The sequence below is a fragment of the Phyllobates terribilis genome, unplaced genomic scaffold (genome assembly GCF_046119375.1).
Source record: "Phyllobates terribilis strain yellow unplaced genomic scaffold, ASM4611937v1 Scaffold_4__5_contigs__length_816908805, whole genome shotgun sequence".
In the NCBI taxonomy this organism is placed as follows: domain Eukaryota; kingdom Metazoa; phylum Chordata; class Amphibia; order Anura; family Dendrobatidae; genus Phyllobates; species Phyllobates terribilis.
In genome coordinates, this window is record NW_027362764.1 from 707,423,808 (window position 1) to 707,443,138 (window position 19,331).

General features: G+C 45.5%; 1 protein-coding gene across 1 annotated transcript in view; it reads right to left on the reverse strand.

The window, feature by feature from the left end:
* The window catches only part of CPQ (carboxypeptidase Q), a 727,454-nt gene that overhangs the window by 135,665 nt on the left and 572,458 nt on the right, over positions 1–19,331 (reverse strand). The window contains exon 6 of the mRNA XM_073679639.1: positions 12,943–13,034. Within this exon, the coding sequence (XP_073535740.1) occupies positions 12,943–13,034 (92 nt within the window). The remainder of the gene's footprint in view (positions 1–12,942; positions 13,035–19,331) is intronic.

Consider the following 19,331-nt stretch of genomic DNA (forward strand, 5'->3'; position numbering starts at 1 on the left):
TGCCTAATGCTTTTATAAGTTCAGGTCTTTCAACATTGAAACAACCACTGGCACTTTTTACACAATTGGCTGAGAGGCTGTTTTTATGATTTTGTGGCTTCCAGCTTTGGCTTCTTTTCCCAGGGTCCATTTAATGGCTTAAACATTCCAAGCCACCCGGCACCCAGGGAATTCAACATCTGATGCATGCCAAGAAAAACCTAAAACCATTAATATCTATAGCTTAGCTGGCAGATAAGAATAAATATACAGAATATAGTTTATAATGGAAACATTCCGAATAAAAAATGAACTCTTGCAACGGCCCTGGAACCAAATTATATATTAAAAAAAGAGAATAACTGTTCACATGTTACTAAAAGCTAATATTTGGATGCATGATGTGGACCACAAAGAAACACTGTCTCTGCCATTGCATTAAAGAGTTGTTTCCTAATGTTAATAGGTTTTGTTTGTGCCTAGTTTGCCAATCAATGCTGTCAATATCAGACTGGCTAGAAACATACATTAGGGAATAGCAACATGGGCGTTGCCCCCCCTAGAAGCAGGGACGCACGCCGCACACCAGGGCCGGCGTCAGCACCCGGCGCACCCGGGCAAATGCTGGGGCCCTGAGCAGGCGGGGGGGGGCCCTCACCGTCGGGCACCCCGCGCGCTATGGGACTCATGAGCGGAGGAGAGCGGTGTCAGCGCCTGCTCCCCCCCGCTTGCTCAGGGCCCCGGCACCTGGCACAATACTTACCCCTCCCCGTGCCTCCTCAGCAGCTCCTGCATCCTCCGCGGCTGCTGCACTGTGACTTCTCAGGTCAGAGGGCGCGGTGACGTCTTTACACCGCGCTCTCTCCTGAGCAGTCACAGCGCAGAGCGGGATGAGGCCGGCGACGCTGAGGAGTCCAGAGCATCGGCAGCAGGTGAGACGTGAGGTGAGTATTTGATTTTTTTTTTTTTTTATTGTATGGAGGCCTGTGGCAGTATAAGGGAGGGGGGTGAGGTGGGGGTGTGTGACATCCTGCATGGGACATTATAAGGGGGGGTGACATCCTGCATGGGGCATTATAAGGGTGGGGGGGTGACATCCTGCATGGGGCATTATAAAGAGAGGGGGTGACATCCTGCATGGGGCATTATAAGGGAGGGGGGGGTGTGACATCCTGCATGGGGCATTATAAGGGGGGGGGTGACATCCTGCATGGGGCATTATAAAGAGAGGGGGTGACATCCTGCATGGGGCATTATAAGGGAGGGGGGTGTGTTTGACATCCTGCATGGGGCATTATAAGGGAGGGGGGTGTGTTTGACATCCTGCATGGGGCATTATAAGGGGGGGTGACATCCTGCATGGGGCATTATAAGGGGGGTGACATCCTGCATGGGGCATTATAAAGAGAGGGGGTGACATCCTGCATGGGGCATTATAAGGGAGGGTGTGCGTGCGACATCCTGCATGGGGCATTATAAGGGGGGGGGGTGTGACATCCTGCATGGGGCATTATAAGGGAGGGGGGGTGACATCCTGCATGGGGCATTATAAGGAAGGGGGGGTGTCATCCTGCATGGGGCATTATAAGGGGGGGTGACATCCTACATGGGGCATTATATGGGGGGGTACAGCCTGCATGGGGCATTATGTGGGGGGGAACAGCCTGCGTGGGGCATTATGTGGGGGGAACAGCCTGCGTGGGGCATTATGTGTGGGGAACAGCCTGCATGAGGCATTATGTGTGGGGAACAGCCTGCATGGAGCGTTATATGGGGGCCAGTATCCTGCATGGAGCGTTATATGGGGGCCAGTATCCTGCATGGAGCGTTATATGGGGGCCAGCATCCTACATGGAGCGCTATATGGGGGCCAGTATTCTGTATGGAGCGTTATATGGGGGCCAGTATCCTGTATGGAGCATTATATGGGGGCCGTATTCCGTATGGAGCGTTATATGGGGGCCAGTATCCTGTACGGAGCGTTATATGGGGGCCAGTATCCTGTATGGAGTGTTATATGGGGGCCAGTATTCCGTATGGAGCGTTATATGGGGGCCAGTATTCGCTATGGAGCATTTTAAGGGGGCCAGTATTCTGTATGGAGCATTATATGGGGGCCAGTATCCTGTATGGAGCATTATATGGGGGCCAGTATTCTGTATGGAGCGTTATATGGGGGCCAGTATTCTGTATGGAGCATTATATGTGGGCCAGTATTCTGTATGGAGCATTATATGGGGGCCAGTATCCTGTATGGAGCGTTATATGGGAGCCAGTATTCTGTATGGAGCGTTATATGGGAGCCAGTATTCTGTATGGAGTGTTATATGGGGGCCAGTATCCTGTATGGAGCATTATATGGGGGCCAGTATCCTTTATGGAGCATTATATGGGGGCCAGTATTCTGTATGGAGCATTATATGGGGGCCAGTATTCTGTATGGAGCATTATATGGGGGCCAGTATCCTGTATGAAGCGTTATATGGGGGCCAGTATCCTGTATGGCACGTTATATGAGAGCCAGTATTCTGTATGGAGCATTATATGGGGGCCAGTATCCTGTATGGAGCATTATATGGGGGCCAGTATCCTGTATGGAGCGTTATATGGGGACCAGTATCCTGTATGGAGCATTTTATGGGGGCCAGTATACTCTGTGGAGCGATTCGCCGGTTTCTGAGCTATCGTGGAATTTACAATAGATATCTCTCATGTAATGTAAGAAGTGAAATCTTTGCATTGTACTATATATATATATTTCTCTTCGGTATCTGTGACCATGGCTTGCCCCCCCTAGTTTTGATCCTGGGTATGCCCATGAATAGCAATGCCCAGTTGTCAATTTATTCAAACATTTGTCTTATATCTACATCATATACAGTCATGGCCGAAAGTTTTGGTACCCTTGAATTTGTTCCAGAAAATGAAGTATTTCTCCCAGAAAATTATTGCAATTCCCCTTGTTTTGTTATCCACGTTAATTTCGATTTTGTGTATTGGAACAACATAAAAAAGCTGAGAGAAAAAGGCAAATTGGACATAATTTCACACTAAACCCCAAAAATGGGCCTGACAAAATTGTTGGCACCTTTCCAAAAATTTGGGTAAACAACTTTGTTTCAAGCATGTGATTCTCCTTCAAACTCACCTGTGGCAAATAACAGGTGGGGACAAAATGAAAATCACACCTGAAACCAGATACAAAGGGGAGAAGTTGACTCAATCTTTGCATTGTGTGTCTGTGTGTGCCACACTAAGCATGGAGAACAGAAAGAGGAGAAGAGAACTGTCTGAGTACTTGAGAACCAAAATTGTTGAAAAATATCAACAATCTCCAGAGATCTTGATGTTCATTTGTCCACGATGCACAACATAATCAAAAGGTTTACAACCCATGGCACTGTAGCTAATCTCCCTGGACTCGGATGGTAGAGAAAAATTGATCTAAGGTTGCAATGCCGGATAGTCCGGATGGTGGATAAGCAGCCACAATCAAGTTCCAAATAAATTCAAGCTGTCCTGTAGGCTCAGGGTGCATCAGTGTCAGTACGAACTATCCGTCAACATTTGCATGAAATTAATCGCTATGGCAGGAGACCCAGAAGGACACCACTGCTGACACAGAGACATAAAAAAGCTAGACTGCAGTTTGCCAAAATGTATGTGACTTAACTAAAATTCTTCTGGGAAAGTGTCTTGTGGCAGATGAGACTAAGATAGAGCTTTTTGGTAAAGCACATCATTCTACTGTTTACCAAAAATGGAATGAGGCCTACAAAGAAAAGAACACAGTACATACAGTCAAATATGGTGGGGGTTCAAAGATGTTTTGGGGTTGTTTTGCTGCCTCTTTCATTGGGTGCATTGATTGTGTGCAAGGCATCATGAAATCTAAAGATTACCAAAGGATTTTGGGTCGCAATGTAGTGCCCAGTGTCAGAAAGCTGTGTTTGCGTCCTAGGTCATGGGTCTTTCAGCAGGACAATGACCCCAAAAATACTTCTAGAAACACCCAAAAATGGATGGAAACAAAGCGCTGGAGAGTTCTGAAGTGGCCAGTAATGAGTCCGGATCTAAAATGAACACCCGTGGAGAGATCTTAAAATTGCTGTTGGGAGAAGGAACCCTTCAAATATGAGAGACCTGGATCAGTTTGCAAAAGAAAAGTGGTCCAAAATTCCAGTTGAGAGGTGTAAGAAGCTTGTTGATGATTATAGGAAGCGACTGATTGTAGTTATTTATTCCAAAGGGTGTGCAACCAAATATTAAGTTGAAGGTGTTAACAATTTTGTCCAGCCCATTTTTGGGGTTTTGTGTGAAATTATGTCCAATTTGCCTTTTTTTATCTGTTTTTTTTTTTGTTGTTCTAATACACACAAAGGAAATAAACATGTGTATAAGAAAACATAAGTATGACCTCTCCCTCTTCCCAGCAGGGATGGCGACATACTCAGCGCCACGGCCGCTCGGCGGTGTCTTCCTGTCCTGCCATGGATTCCTGCTCCCAGGGCCTCCGCATGGCTCGCAGGTCTCCCGGCGGCACAGCTTAGTGTGCGTGCGCTCCCCACTTCTTAAAGGGTTAGTGTGCACTCTCGATTAGCTCCCAGCCAATAGCTGGCAGGCATCTAGAACTTAAGGCACCCTCCCCTGTAGGGAGGTACCTGTACAACACTCTCTTTAGTGTTTAATTTGAGTTTGCTCCTGGGTCCCTGAACCTATTCCTGAACCTGTCCCAGTCTGTACCTGATACTACTTTTGAATCCGTTCTGCCTGAACCCAATCCTGAACCCTGAACCCGCCTAGTCTGAATATGAATCTATTGCTGTATTTGTCTTGTCTAAACCTCTAGACTCTATGTGACTGCAGACTGGTGAATCCTCACACAGCGCGTACTGAGCACTGTGAGGATTCTCGGGTGTTAGCATCGGGAACGGTCTTGTGAAAGCAAGTATGTGATATGTATAATCCTGGCCAGAACCTGACTAGACTGTTTCAGTATATTGCACGAGGCAGGAAACAGTCTAGTCGGAATGTGACCAGGAGTATGCATATCGCATACTTGCAGTCATGTGACCTCCGTTCCCGGAGCTGATACTTGAGAATCCTCACATCACAGAGTGCGCACTGTGTGAGGATTCACAAGTCTGCAGTCACATAGGGTGACTGCAGATTTGTGATTTTTGGCCGGTCAATCCCTTTAAGTTCTATAACAATACAGCATGCAATAGGCTCCTTGGCTCCCTCTAAAGGAGGCAGCAGAATAGTATCTTGTCACCATCCAGTGCTCTGTATCAGATATCAGCTTCAATTTTTATAAGGACCTATCAAGCAAATAATGCTTGATCTAAAAATAACATAATATTAAATAGTGGAAAATAACAAAGAGTTATTCCCAAAACAGGACATTATTCCCTAAGCTGTGGATATCCTATGGAAAGAAGATAACTCACTGATCATTGGGTGTCCAACCTTTTTGGACCCCAGGAATTCCAAGAATGAGGCTCTGGAACCTGGACCTGCTGCAGAGCCTGGTCTTGAATTGTGTGGAGATGTGCATGCTCCGCTACATTAGTTGTCTATGGGATAGACAGAGAAAGCCAAGCACAGAGTTTCACCATTTCTGGCAATCCCATAAACTAGGGTCTCTCAAACTTTTTCTAATGAGCCTCAACAGACAGACCAATATGATATCTGGACCTCAGAATCTGTAGTTGAAGGCCATAATAAAATTAATACTATGTCTTAATTTCTACAATAATTGAAAAGTTCCTATTCTAAATATTGCTGTAGCTGGAAAGGACTGCACAGCATATAAATCACTTTTATGAAAACTGCCTCATCTTCTGAGCCTCACCAACAACTAGGGGGTGCCCCACAGTTTGAGAACCACTGCCCTAGAAAATGAATGGAGTGGAGGTTGAACATGTGCACTTCTGCTCCACTCAAGGCAAGGTTCTTTGAATACACAGTCTCAGTCTCAAGATAACTGAGAGTCCCAGAAGTCAGAGACCCAACAATCAGTATTGTAAGTTTCCTCTAACCAATAGATGGGAGATAATTTACTATTTTTGTAATATAATGTTAAGAGTTTATTTTGGCTTTCTATGAGAACTTCTATAAAAAAAAAAAAAAAAATATTTGTGCCTTCCAATGCATGTACAACCTATACTGAACACAGTAATAATTAGACAGAATTTCTGTGGTGAACCCTGAGCCTGTCCGCTATTTGGTAATCCTAAATCTCAAGGTAGCATTTTAAGAGTTCCCAGGCATGCATGCAATCCAATACTCTATTTAATTCCACGTTCTCGTCTGAAGATTAATCTGGTGACTCTTAAATAAACCGACAGTCAGATAATGCGGTGCAGTATTATGATCTGGATATAGTATCGGGCTCAGATTATTATGCAAGATCACAGGATTTCTCCAAATTAGTCATTTATGCTGCTAACAAAAGTCGCAAACAGTCACTATAGAGTGACCTTTGCCAGGAATAATTAACAGGGGATATTTGCACAAATCACTCCATGTGACATTAGACAGTCAATGTCTTAAGACACAGATGACATCGGTGAGAGGTTTAATTACGTGACTCACTGGCTACGCCACTGGAACTGTCATTAGGTGGATTACACAGACAATAAAATAACAGTACGTTTGTCCAGGGTTTAGTGTGATATTTGGCAAAACACTTGCACCTAAAACCAGAACAGATTAAAAGGTATAAGGAGCCAATGCACATGCATGAGAGCCGTCAGCACAACAGCATTGCTCAGAAGTTATGATGACAACGTAAGGACAAAACATTTCCTGAAAAGGTTCTGTTAGGTAAATGAGAGTGTGTAACACAGGTAATTCAATTAGTATGGTATAATAGTGAACACCTAATATGCCCCTGTTCACAGGCTCTTATTTACGGGGTGCTTAAACTGTCAGCGTTTTTTTGCCACCTGATCTGAGCGCAGCGTGATGTAAGCAAAGAGAAGTTGAATCCAACAATGTAACACTTAAATTACTGTGTACAGCCGTTCTGACACAATCAGAGCAATTAGATTTAGCATGAAGCAGAGCTGAGGAAGCTAACCCCGCCCACACCACAGCTAACCCCGCCCACACCAGGCTCTGTATATACAATTTCCATAGACAGTGAGGTGCCTGTCACAGGAGGGGGCGTTGCCGGACCAGGAGGCATGTGCTGCTTTGCCTCAGCAATGATAAGCTCCTGGTGATAAAACAATCAACAATCAAACAAAACCACGGAGCTTGATAAAAGGGGCATCTCTGAAATCTGTATTTTATCGTCTACAGCATGCTGTCTTCAGCGTACATAGTGAAAACGTGGTGACAGATTCCCTTTAAAGAAGACCTGTCACTGGCCGTGAATATTTATTTCTTTCTTTAACCTGTTGTAAATGCCGCTGTTATCTTGAATCTGGCATTCTTTAACTTTTGTTCCTGCTCCTCTCTACTCTTGACATATGGCCCTCTTTTACTTGCGTGTAAATGTAACTTTTTTAGCCAACTGGGTGTGCTTCCACAAGAAACGCCTACAAGGAAGAGTTGAGGAGCATGCCCACTTCGCTAAAAAAATAGACTAGTTTTTTATACAGGAATAAGGAAGCCATGGAGACTGAATGCTGACTATCTGTCAGAAGACTGAACCTCAGTCCTAAGTAAAACCTGCAACATAAGAGTGATTGTGAACATACCACTAAATCCAAAGAGATTTCGCTACGAAATGGAGGGTTCATTAAAACAAATGATCCTATACTCATATATTTGTCATCATTTTTTATTTTTTGATTGTAATTTTTTTTATTCTATTTTCTGTGCAGAATTATGGAGGTGGCCATCTTTTCCTGAGCTGCTACTAACAGCATTCAGAGATATGATGTACAGAAGTTACATAGGCCATAGAGCGCAACAGCCTGCAGATGTTTTATTTGAGACTTTTCTAGGCATGCTCTGTGACCTGTGCAGAGGTTATTGTGCAGGGAGGGAGAGGAGGTGAGCTGTGACCTTCACCTATTGTCAATGGTGGTTCCCGTGTTATCTATTTATAGGTGATACCTTACATTGTTTGGCTTGGTTTACATCAGCGTTTTGTATCCCGTTCAGACTCGGACTGGCCCACTGGGAAACAGGAGAATCCTCCGGTAGGCCCCCGTGATGTAGTGCTGATAAGCAATGCTATTACACTTGATTCACAATTTGCAGAAAAAAATATCAACTAATTATTCTTTAAACAAGCTTGCCAAATTAATATTACATAGAAGCAATAGTAAATTTGTGTTCTAGGTTCAGGCTATTTTTGCATGTAGCTGAACAATGGGCCCCAAAAATGAATGTCATTGGTGGGCTTTTGCCAACGCGGTCCGACACTGATCCTGTTACTGTGTTCCATATTAGGAATAGAAAAACAGAATTCATGCCAAGGATGGATCCATCACACAATGTACATCATCGATGTCAGATGGATGCACGTCGTGTGATGGATCTGTCCTTGGTATGAATTCCAAGGACGGATCCATCACACAATGTACATAATCATCGATGTCAGATGGATCCCATCGACTTGTGTTTGTCATTTTACTGGAAAAAATAGCACTGCATGCTTCACTACTTCACAATTTTTTGCTATAAAAATTACAGAATCTTTAATGGAGACTCAAACGCACATGAAAACCTAACCTAATACTGCCTGTGATGATAATGAGGTAACTGATAAAAAGTGATGTCTACAGGACAGGAAATGTTCGCCTAATACCAGTGATCATTGTGAAATTTGTCAAATTTAATTTCTTTTAATATTGATAGCGATTTAAACTTTTTAAATATCACTAAAATATGTTATAAGATACAACAGTTAATCTTTTCACAGAAGAAAAATGCATGTCTGTGAATTTTTTGATAAATAATTTTAACAAGTTAATGTAACTTAGTTTATTTTTGCATAATTCTACCACCTTTGCTGTTATATACTGTTTCAATGAAAATCAAATATTGATATATCTACATGTATTAAAAATGTAAAAAAAAAACAACTTTACATGATATATTCCTTTGGAATCTTGTGTTTTTTTCAAAACCAATGATTTTTTTTTAAATTTGCGATTATATTGAAACTTCTCCACAGAAGAGTACTGCAGGATTGAACCCGAAAAACAAAATGAACTCATGGATCTAAATCACAATGCACCTAACCATCGTCTCTCACAGCAGTTACACGTTCCAAAAATTCTTTTCTAACATAGGTCACTATCATAAAACTTCAAGCGGTTCAAGTTATTTGAAAATCATGTAACGTCAACCAAATTGTAAAAATCTTGGACACTAGACAGGACCCAACTGACAATAACAAGTGAAAATACCGTTATATATCAGTAATTCTAGAAGTAAAAACAACTTTGCTCCTCCAAATTTATCTGTTCTGAGAAAAGCAGAAGTTATTAAAGGAATACTAAACATAGAAAATATACAAAAAAATACTAAATATCCCATCAATTCTTCCCCTAATGGGAGTCTGTCAGTACAAAATGACTGTTCAAACCAAGCAGAGACCCTCGGTGTACCCTTGGGGTGGCCAAACAGTTCAATGCTTGTTTTGTATCTATCTTTGCCCTCTTCTTCCTTGATTAAGAGTTCTGGAGAAGAAGGCAGAGAATGATGGAAAAGATGTAGGTGGGAAGGTGCACTGATCTGTTTGGCCACACCAAGGGTGCACAGAGCGACTATGCATGGTTTGAAAAGTTATTTCACACTGACAGACTCTCTTTTAAGTAGTATTTCTACGGTAGACATTTATATCCTATGGATATAACATAAATGTCTGATTGTGTCCCCCAATAAAGTGACCGAGAAAAGAAAATGTGGGACATTGTTATCTCGTTTGTAATCACAAATACTTTTGCTACTTTTTAGCCATTTTACATTTTTATTAGGCTGGTTTCAGTCAGCCCTATTTTCAGTCGGAGTATTGTCTGTCTGCTGAACTGACAGCACAATGATCCAATAATAACTAGTGTTATTTTTGTGTGCGCACCAGTGATTTTTCGTGCGAAAAAAATCGTAGCATGCACTAGTCTGGTCCAGTCCTGCACCCGTCCATTATGCAATTTGGAGACGTAAACTCACCTTATTTTACTATAACCATGTGAACCTGGCCGAAACAAAATGTTCACTACACAATAAAGGCTCCTCAAGCTTATAATAATAATTATACCATTTCCTCTATATACACCACCTATTTCATGAAAGGTTTGATAAAGTCCCTCCCTTTCAACTTGTCGAAATCATTAGTGTCTGGCAGTGTTTTTTCCCTTCTTCCACTGACTATGGTAAAGCTGTGAGTAACAACTTCTGCTCATACCAGTGTTCATCCAACAGCCATCTCTTGTGTATAGCCAGATCTAGAATTATGGCCCAACCGTTGACTGCTGTTCTGATTGATCTGGTATCTGCAGAAAGCATCTATATCATCTGTGGTATTAGCTGAAGCTGGGAAGCCTTTTAACACTGACTATGCAGAGAATCTAAGTCACCAGTTCTAGAATAGTTTGCAACTTAATAAACCATGAATACACAATATATGTCATGGTCAGTCTTCTGCGTAGGAGCGCAGACCCACTGTGTCATTATTAGATTTAGTTTAGTGCCAAACTGGGGACAGTTAATACGTTGTTCATGAGGGTATAGACTTTGCTAAGAAAATCCAGAGGATCCTCAGATCATGTCCTCGGAGTTGTCTTCAATAGTAGTTGCCGACAGCCTACTTTTAGAGTTCATTCATCACGATAGACAGATAGAGGTCAAGAATGGCAGTGACCCAAAGGCAGAATCTGGGTATGGGTCAAATCCAAAATAGCAAACAAACAACTTCACAAATGAACCAAGGAACCTTGTTGCTCTAGCAAAGTGACAGTTCTGAGAAGGTTCAGATATTAAAAGATATTCAGAGATAGACTAAGCACCAACAGTTGACAAGCCTGTCCCGTTAAAAGGGTTTTCCCACAAAAGACAATTATCAATTATCCAGCTGGTAACCCCATCAATCTCTTGAACAGGGGTCTCGATCTCCTGGTCCTAATCACTATGGATGGAATGGAATGGATTGGCATGGTGACATAGAATCTTTGTTGGTCCATTCATGTCAATGGGATTCACTAAGATAGCCATCAGTCCAATAGACATCGTATGGAGCAGCAGTGATGCGCAACCAGGCTGCTCCATTCACTAAAGACCTCAATGACAAGGAATGAGTGATCGGTTGCCCATTCTAGTGATTAGTGGGACTCTCAGTCAAAGGATAGGTGATAAATGTCTTTTGTGAGAAAACCTCTTTACATGTTGCTTCTTCCTATGAAAAACATGACAGTGGAGTTGAGTAAAGTCAAGTAGAGGGTTTTAGCTGCAAAAGGCGCAGCTACCGGCATCACCTTATAATAGCTCTACACTAAATATAATATTCCATTGGTAACTTTTGTGGGTTCCTTGCCTAGGAATCCATTAGATCAAAGACTATTTTTATCAGGCTCATGTATTCCTACATGAACAGCAAATGAGGATTGATAAAAAACATAATTAATTCTTGTTAAAAGGAAATCGCTAAGATCGAAACGTTAACGTGTCCACATTGGAGCTCACACATACATCAAGTCTTTGAAGATGTTTGACGTTCCGTACATCACGTTGTTAAACTCTTCTCAAAGCGTCTTGCGAACTCTTATAAACAGTCTGTGATTTATAAAAGAAAACCACTTGCAGTTTCATTTCTATGTACATCATGTTTCTTAGAAACAGCAAGTTTCCCCCGTAACTGCTTTTTGCTGATGGGCAACAGGGCATTGACATCACCCAAAATGTGCAGCCAACATCATTCCTACACTGGAAAGAAATCCGACACCGCTTCATGCCTTCTTCATTACATTACTCAACTTGAGGTTTATTTAATTAGCTATTATTTTGGGATAATTTCAGTTAAAATGGAGGATAAAATGACGTCTGGGTTATTTGTGCTCTCATTAACTCCACTGAGCTTCATCAACTGACACGTCAACCTCTCACCAACTTACAGCTCAACCGACTCAAAATCAAAGCAGCTCACCGAAAAGGACATCAAATTCGAATTCAATACTGATTTATAGTGTCGGAACTCGCAAGACAATGAGGACTCCTGATGTTGGTTGTAAGCTTGTGTATTATGGCCAAAACATTGACCAATATCTCATGTATTTTATACATTAAAGAGTGAACATGTTACTACTTTTCACCGTTTAATTGTTTCCAAACACTGAAGTGGTTAAAAGAAATAACAACACTGAACATGTGCACAGCAATGTCGTATTTACATTACTGTGCATTATGTTTACTTTCTGCATCGCTTTTTCAGGTGGTATCTGCCTGAAAAAGACGTTGTGTGCATATACTTTAATACTTACTGCATATGATTATTGAAAGCCAATTAGCAGCCAACTAGGAAATAGGAAATTCAGGATGTTATCTTTCTTGTATGAAGGACATCTTCATGTTAGTACATCAGCTGCTCACCTCTATATTATTCATCATGAATATCCATGGCTGTTCCATGATGTGACATATGTTTTGCCTTTCATATATACTGTATAACACAGTTCCCATGCACCACTCCAGCTGTTCCGTGCTTTTAACTTGGGGTGACTTTCCACCAAACCGCAAGTCAATCCAAGTAGAAATATCCAAAGCCCCGGAATTATCCCTCCCAAAAATATTCTTATTGATTGCATCACATACCAGGTAAAATAAAAGACAGCAAGTAACATTTCTCAAGACAGAGTTTAAAAAACAGCAGCACATGCTTACCCTTTGATTGGATTTCCAAAAAGCCCTTTGGAATTTTTTAAACAAATATTTCAGGAACTCTATAAAAACTTGTGACATATCTAAATAGAATGAAGTGGTGTAAGATATACAAAAATGGCTCCTTACCTTGTGCACATTGTAATACTGACTGGCCCCAACTCCTCCTTGTTCTTCCCCAGTCCATAGAACAAGACGAATTGTTCTTTTAGGACGAAGACCTGAAAAACGACACAAATAATGGATTTAGTAATAAACTCTTTGTAACCTTTATTTGGAGTGTCTGATGCTGGACTCCTGTAGGATGTGATATGATTTATGCATGACACGACGAAAACACAGGTTATCTGTATATGGATGTGACGCACCCCTGGGCCTGTGTCGCGCAGCGTTGCGCACGCGGGAGCTTACCCGAAGCCGGATCTGTTGAGGGTTGTAGTCTCGTGGCGGTGATCCGGTCCGTGCCCAGGGAGTCAGACTAAGTGGCGGTCTATGGCAGTAGATGTTAACTTGATCGACTACGCCACCCGTTGAGTGCGGCTTTGAAGCCGCCGCTGCAGAACAGTCCACTGAGGCCAGGTGTATGAGAATGTGCAGCGTGGTGGTATAACCCCCAACGGGAGGGGTATGGCCTCAGGGCAGCAGGGATAGATGATGGGGGTGATGGTGGTACACGAGCGCAACAAAGACAACTCGGGAGTCTTGGTGGTGCAGTTCAGGGTCTTTACTCACGGTTACTCGGTTACTGCTCCAGGCCACCGCTGCAGAGGTGGCCGCCTGTGTCGCGCTGTGCTCACCAGGTGAGGGGCTCGGTTAACTCCCAGGTCTTTCTGGAGTGCTTTGCAGGACCCCCTTTATGTCCCCTGTCTCTGGTCTTCAACCCCACTAGTGACCACGCTTATGTCCAGCTGCCTCGGACCTTCTTGGTGGGCAAACGTTGGCCTGCGTTTCCCAGGTCCTATGTGGTGCCTTCCTAGCGGGTGTGGTGAGGGGCTGCTCCACATGTAATGTCGCAGCCTCCGGTTCTTAGTTGAGGGTAGTTTCTCTCCTCCACTAATTTGGGATCCGGTTCCCATCTTCTTGACCTGACCCCCCTACTCAGGTAGCGGCGGGCGTGTGGTGGCTACCAGCCAGTCCACACCCCTGGGGTCCCCTCTGTCCTTCCTGGAGCCCAGTCTGCTCCTCTTCCTCCTTCTTCCCTCCTCCAGGCTCAGGCCTCCTGACAGGGCCTGCCTGTGGAGCAGAGCCCATAAAGCAGCTCTGCTCCCTGTCTTCTCCTCTCTCAACTCACTCCCTTTCCAAGATGGTGCCTCCCTTTATACTCCTGTACAGAGTGCACCCAGGATCTACTTCCCCCACGCACACACTACCGGGTTCCCTTCTCTAGGTGTTCCCTCCCCCCACTCCAGCCAGGGACATGCTCACTCGTGCCTGCATAACTAATGGGAGCACCGTCGAGCTGTCCCCCGGAAATGTGGTGTAGTGCATGTGGGTGTTAGGGTCCTGAGCCACACTCCATCCTTACCTGGAAGTGAGATATCGCACATCTGGGTGAGATGCAATACCTCTGTAGCAACCGAACCCTCGGGGTGCTACATTCCCCCCTGGCAAAACCCAGCACGTCCGCGGGCTGGAACTGAGCAAAAGACAGGGTATACATTAGAACATGCAAATTTTTCATAAACAACAAGTATAACAGGTATCAACATTCAGTTTCCCTTTATGGGAACGGCTCTCTCTTAAACGGTATAAGTGCATATGTACTGTTCTGGAACTCTTTTTCATAGTAACACATTCTAGCATATAAATTTTTCATATAAAACATTTCTAGCAGCAGATCCACGAAGAAGTCTCTTTATAACAGGTCACAGTTTATTCTGCAACCAGGTGTCCATTTTCCTAAAACAGGGAGACGTAACCAGGTAGGGGTCTGTCCTGCCCCGAGTCCTTAACAGTCTTTTAGTCCATCCTGGGTTACGCTCCACTAACTGTACAAAGGATTCCCGGTAAATCCACCAAGGACTCCTATACATTACTAGAAACACATAATTATTTACAGGATATGGCCGCTCTCAGTCCTCGGCCAGGTAGGGGTGGCTGTTCTCAGTCCCCAGCCAGTTAGAGGGAAAAAGGGGTGGCTGTTCTCAGTCCCCAGCCAGGTAGGGGGTAAGGGAAACAGTTCTCTTTCTGTCCCAACGGGGACCACACTCTTAGTGGAAACAGTCCCACAACAGTCCTTATACCCGGTCGGGTAACTATTTACATCTCCTCTTTTACCGTTTACGATTAACGGTGTGCTCCACACGCTCCTTTCTCTTTCTCAGGTTCAGACCCGTCCGGGCCCTCTTGGTACTCGGGGTCTGAGTGGTACTGTTAATGACGCCCGGGGTCAGGGGGTGCGACTTTGGGCCTGGGCGCGGGCTAGTGGTGGCAGTGCCCAGGTCTGGAGGGCTCGGCTGCAGGGCTTGTTGCGGGGTCTGGAGCAGGTCTGCGTCTGCAGCGCCCGGGATCGGCGGCTCCACCGGGTGGCCCGGGAGCAGGCTGACGCTGGCAGCGTCCGGGACAGGGAGACTCCTCTTACCTGCTCCCGCGACCGCTCCTGCGTCACGCGTCTTCTCCTGGTGCTGGTCGGGGCCCGCGACGGCTGGGGCGCTGCCGATGCTGGGCAGCTTAGTCTGCTGCCGGTCCGCCATCTTGCTGTCCGTTCCTGGTGTCCTCCTCCCCCCTGGTGGACCGTGGCCTACCTGGCAATGATCCTCTTCCGTAGGCCGCGGCTCCGCAGTTGATCATCAGGGTCGAGGACCTTCCGTCGCGCTCCAGTGACGTCGGCGTCTGCTGGGCTCCTTCCAGGACCTTACGCAACGTCCGGACGTGAGGCGTGGCTTCAGTTCTCGCGCGCTTTCGGAGTCCACGCCCCTCTTCTTCCCGCGCGGCGTCCTCAAGATGGCGCCCAATGGCGGGAAAACTCCACAGATGGCGGGAAGAAGGCTGAAGATGGCGCCGGATGGCGGGGAAAACTTCACGGATGGTAAGTTTTAAAAGTCTCTTTTTCAGGCACGCAGTACCCGGTGGTTGCGGGCACGAAATCCTGCCGACTACGCCAAAAGTTGACGCACCCCTGGGCCTGTGTCGCGCAGTGTTGCGCACGCGGGAGCTTACCCGGAGCCGGATCTGTTGAGGGTTGTAGTCTCGTGGCGGTGATCCGGTCCGTGCCCAGGGAGTCAGACTAAGTGGCGGTCTATGGCAGTAGATGTTAACTTGATCGACTACGCCACCCGTTGAGTGCGGCTTTGAAGCCGCCGCTGCAGAACAGTCCACTGAGGCCAGGTGTATGAGAATGTGCAGCGTGGTGGTATAACCCCCAACGGGAGGGGTATGGCCTCAGGGCAGCAGGGATAGATGATGGGGGTGATGGTGGTACACGAGCGCAACAAAGACAACTCGGGAGTCTTGGTGGTGCAGTCCAGGGTCTTTACTCACGGTTACTCGGTTACTGCTCCAGGCCACCGCTGCAGAGGTGGCCGCCTGTGTCGCGCTGTGCTCACCAGGTGAGGGGCTCGGTTAACTCCCAGGTCTTTCTGGAGTGCTTTGCAGGACCCCCTTTATGTCCCCTGTCTCTGGTCTTCAACCCCACTAGTGACCATGCTTATGTCCAGCTGCCTCGGACCTTCTTGGTGGGCAAACGTTGGCCTGCGTTTCCCAGGTCCTATGTGGTGCCTTCCTAGCGGGTGTGGTGAGGGGCTGCTCCACATGTAATGTCGCAGCCTCCGGTTCTTAGTTGAGGGTAGTTTCTCTCCTCCACTAATTTGGGATCCGGTTCCCATCTTCTTGACCTGACCCCCCTACTCAGGTAGCGGCGGGCGTGTGGTGGCTACCAGCCAGTCCACACCCCTGGGGTCCCCTCTGTCCTTCCTGGAGCCCAGTCTGCTCCTCTTCCTCCTTCTTCCCTCCTCCAGGCTCAGGCCTCCTGACAGGGCCTGCCTGTGGAGCAGAGCCCATAAAGCAGCTCTGCTCCCTGTCTTCTCCTGTCTCAACTCACTCCCTTTCCAAGATGGTGCCTCCCTTTATACTCCTGTACAGAGTGCACCCAGGATCTACTTCCCCCACGCACACACTACCGGGTTCCCTTCTCTAGGTGTTCCCTCCCCCCACTCCAGCCAGGGACATGCTCACTCGTGCCTGCATAACTAATGGGAGCACCGTCGAGCTGTCCCCCGGAAATGTGGTGTAGTGCATGTGGGTGTTAGGGTCCTGAGCCACACTCCATCCTTACCTGGAAGTGAGATATCGCACATCTGGGTGAGATGCAATACCTCTGTAGCAACCGAACCCTCGGGGTGCTACAGATGTAATCGATGTGTACAGTACTGTGAAGAATGGGACCATACTGTGTATAAGAAGGATTCAATATTGTAATGCATCATTTAGAGGCTGGTATTGCTTTCTAACAATAGTTTGGACCACTAGTTTGCCACAGGGGTGGTGCTGGCATAGTTTCAGTCATCACTCTGTGTATAGTGAACGGTGGCTGAAACCACGCCCCCGGCACTGACTGACAGCAGCTCAGCATTAAGGCCGGCTGTCAGTCAGTGCTGGGGGCATGGTTACAGCCGGCACTCTCTATAAACAGAGTGGTGACTGAAATCGCACTGGTGCCGTCCCTATGACTGAACGCCGACGGCTGCCGGGAGAAATAAAGTTCTGCCCACAAGGAGAAATAATACCTTAAAAGATACTGTGCGTATAACACATGCAACAAATTGCGATACGTCCAACTAGTGGACCAAACTATTGTTGACTGAACGCCAAAGCTGCTGGGAGGATTAAAGTTAATTTCCTCCTGGCAGCAGGGCTCTCAGAATGCTATTAACCTGTAGATTAACTCATATCTGCAGGTTAATAGCATTTTTTTCATGTGACAAGTAATTTTAAATGGGTTGCCGAATGATGTGTTTTCAGGAGTGCACTGCTCCTCTGCTGCCCAGCTTATTGCCTGCCAAGGGATGGTGAGCCCCCGATGATTGATAGTTCGGATCAAGATGAGACGCTGCCCTGAACTGTGTGCTCTCTGATACTGAAAGCAGCGGCAGCTTCGCCTCTATAGCATCAGCAATCCTGCCTGCTTCAGACCAGCGCTCACAAACTCTATAGCAAAGAGCCAGTAAGCGCTGCACTTCTTTATTAGCCACCTCTGATAGAGTGCAGCAGTGGTCGGTAACCTAGGTAGTAAGCTATACAATTAAAAATTCCTCCATTCTTGAGAAAGGAAAGTATTTTTAATAAGAAATAAATTGCAAAGTTGTTTGTTTTTACAAGCATTTTGCAATTTTACCCATTTACGAAATTGAGACAACTCTTAGTGGGCGGGCAGCTGACATTTATCAGCCAGTGTTGGTGTTTATTCCCAGGCTGGCCTAGGTTTTATTTGCAGAGCCCTGGCTGATAGTAGATAAGGTTTATAGCCTAGCAAGGGCCCCGGTCAATAATCTGCAAGAGTCGATTTACTACTCAGTACCCCAAAGATAAAAACATTCTCCTGAAATACAATATGTAATAATGAGATCCTCATGTGTCTCAATGGTGGAAAGAATTAAGCTTGTAAAGGAAAAATGTCTGCCCTTTGCTCCTTCACAATGGAATGTAAAGAATGACATATAATAGCAAGATTCTACATTTTTTAACAAGGCCATTCCTTATTTGATGTTTTCACGGCACCACTGACGTTTTATATCAAGGTAACAGGTCAATTTTAATTAAAACATTTCCAAAGAAATGTCCTGATACTTTATCTTATATCTACAAAGCAGCATAGTGTGTGTCGCTTTTTCGATAGTGGTCGCCTGGTATTGAGACGAATACAAAGATGGAAGACGCTGGGGTTCACCATAGGGCAAGAATAAAGCTCCTTTGAAGGAGGCATGGTAAATATTCAGATACAAATAATAACAGGCCCTACGGTCATAACACATGGAATAGCAATATGATGGAAATGGTGCTGTATAAATCTTCAGGACTTATGGTATATAATGTAACATCCCTGGCGGCGTGCTAGCATGGCTTACCACCTCCCACCATGCAAGACCGCCATCTTACCTATCAATCCAGGCTGCACACTTTGCTCCAGTAGCTGCTGTGTCTCTTGTCTGATTGCTTACGGCGGCGGCGCGGCTACTGCCTGATTCTTATAGTTACTGTGTGCGCACTCCTAATGCCTCCCCAGCCTATTGCTGTGAGTCACTGGATACTTAAACCCCCTCCACCCAGTAGGGGGTGCCTGAGGAACACTTTCTTACAGTGTGTTCTGTGCAACTGAGTTGCCAGGTCCAGTCCTGAATCTTGTCTATTTCCGCCACCCTGGGGGCTGTATACCCAGGCCTGTTACCTGTATCTGTGACTTCTAGTCTGTTCCGCCACCCTGGGGGCTGTATACCCAGGCCTGTTGCCTGTATCTGAGACTTCTAGTCTGTTTCCGCCACCCTGGGGGCTGAGTTCCCAGGCTCGTTCCTGTATCTTGTTCC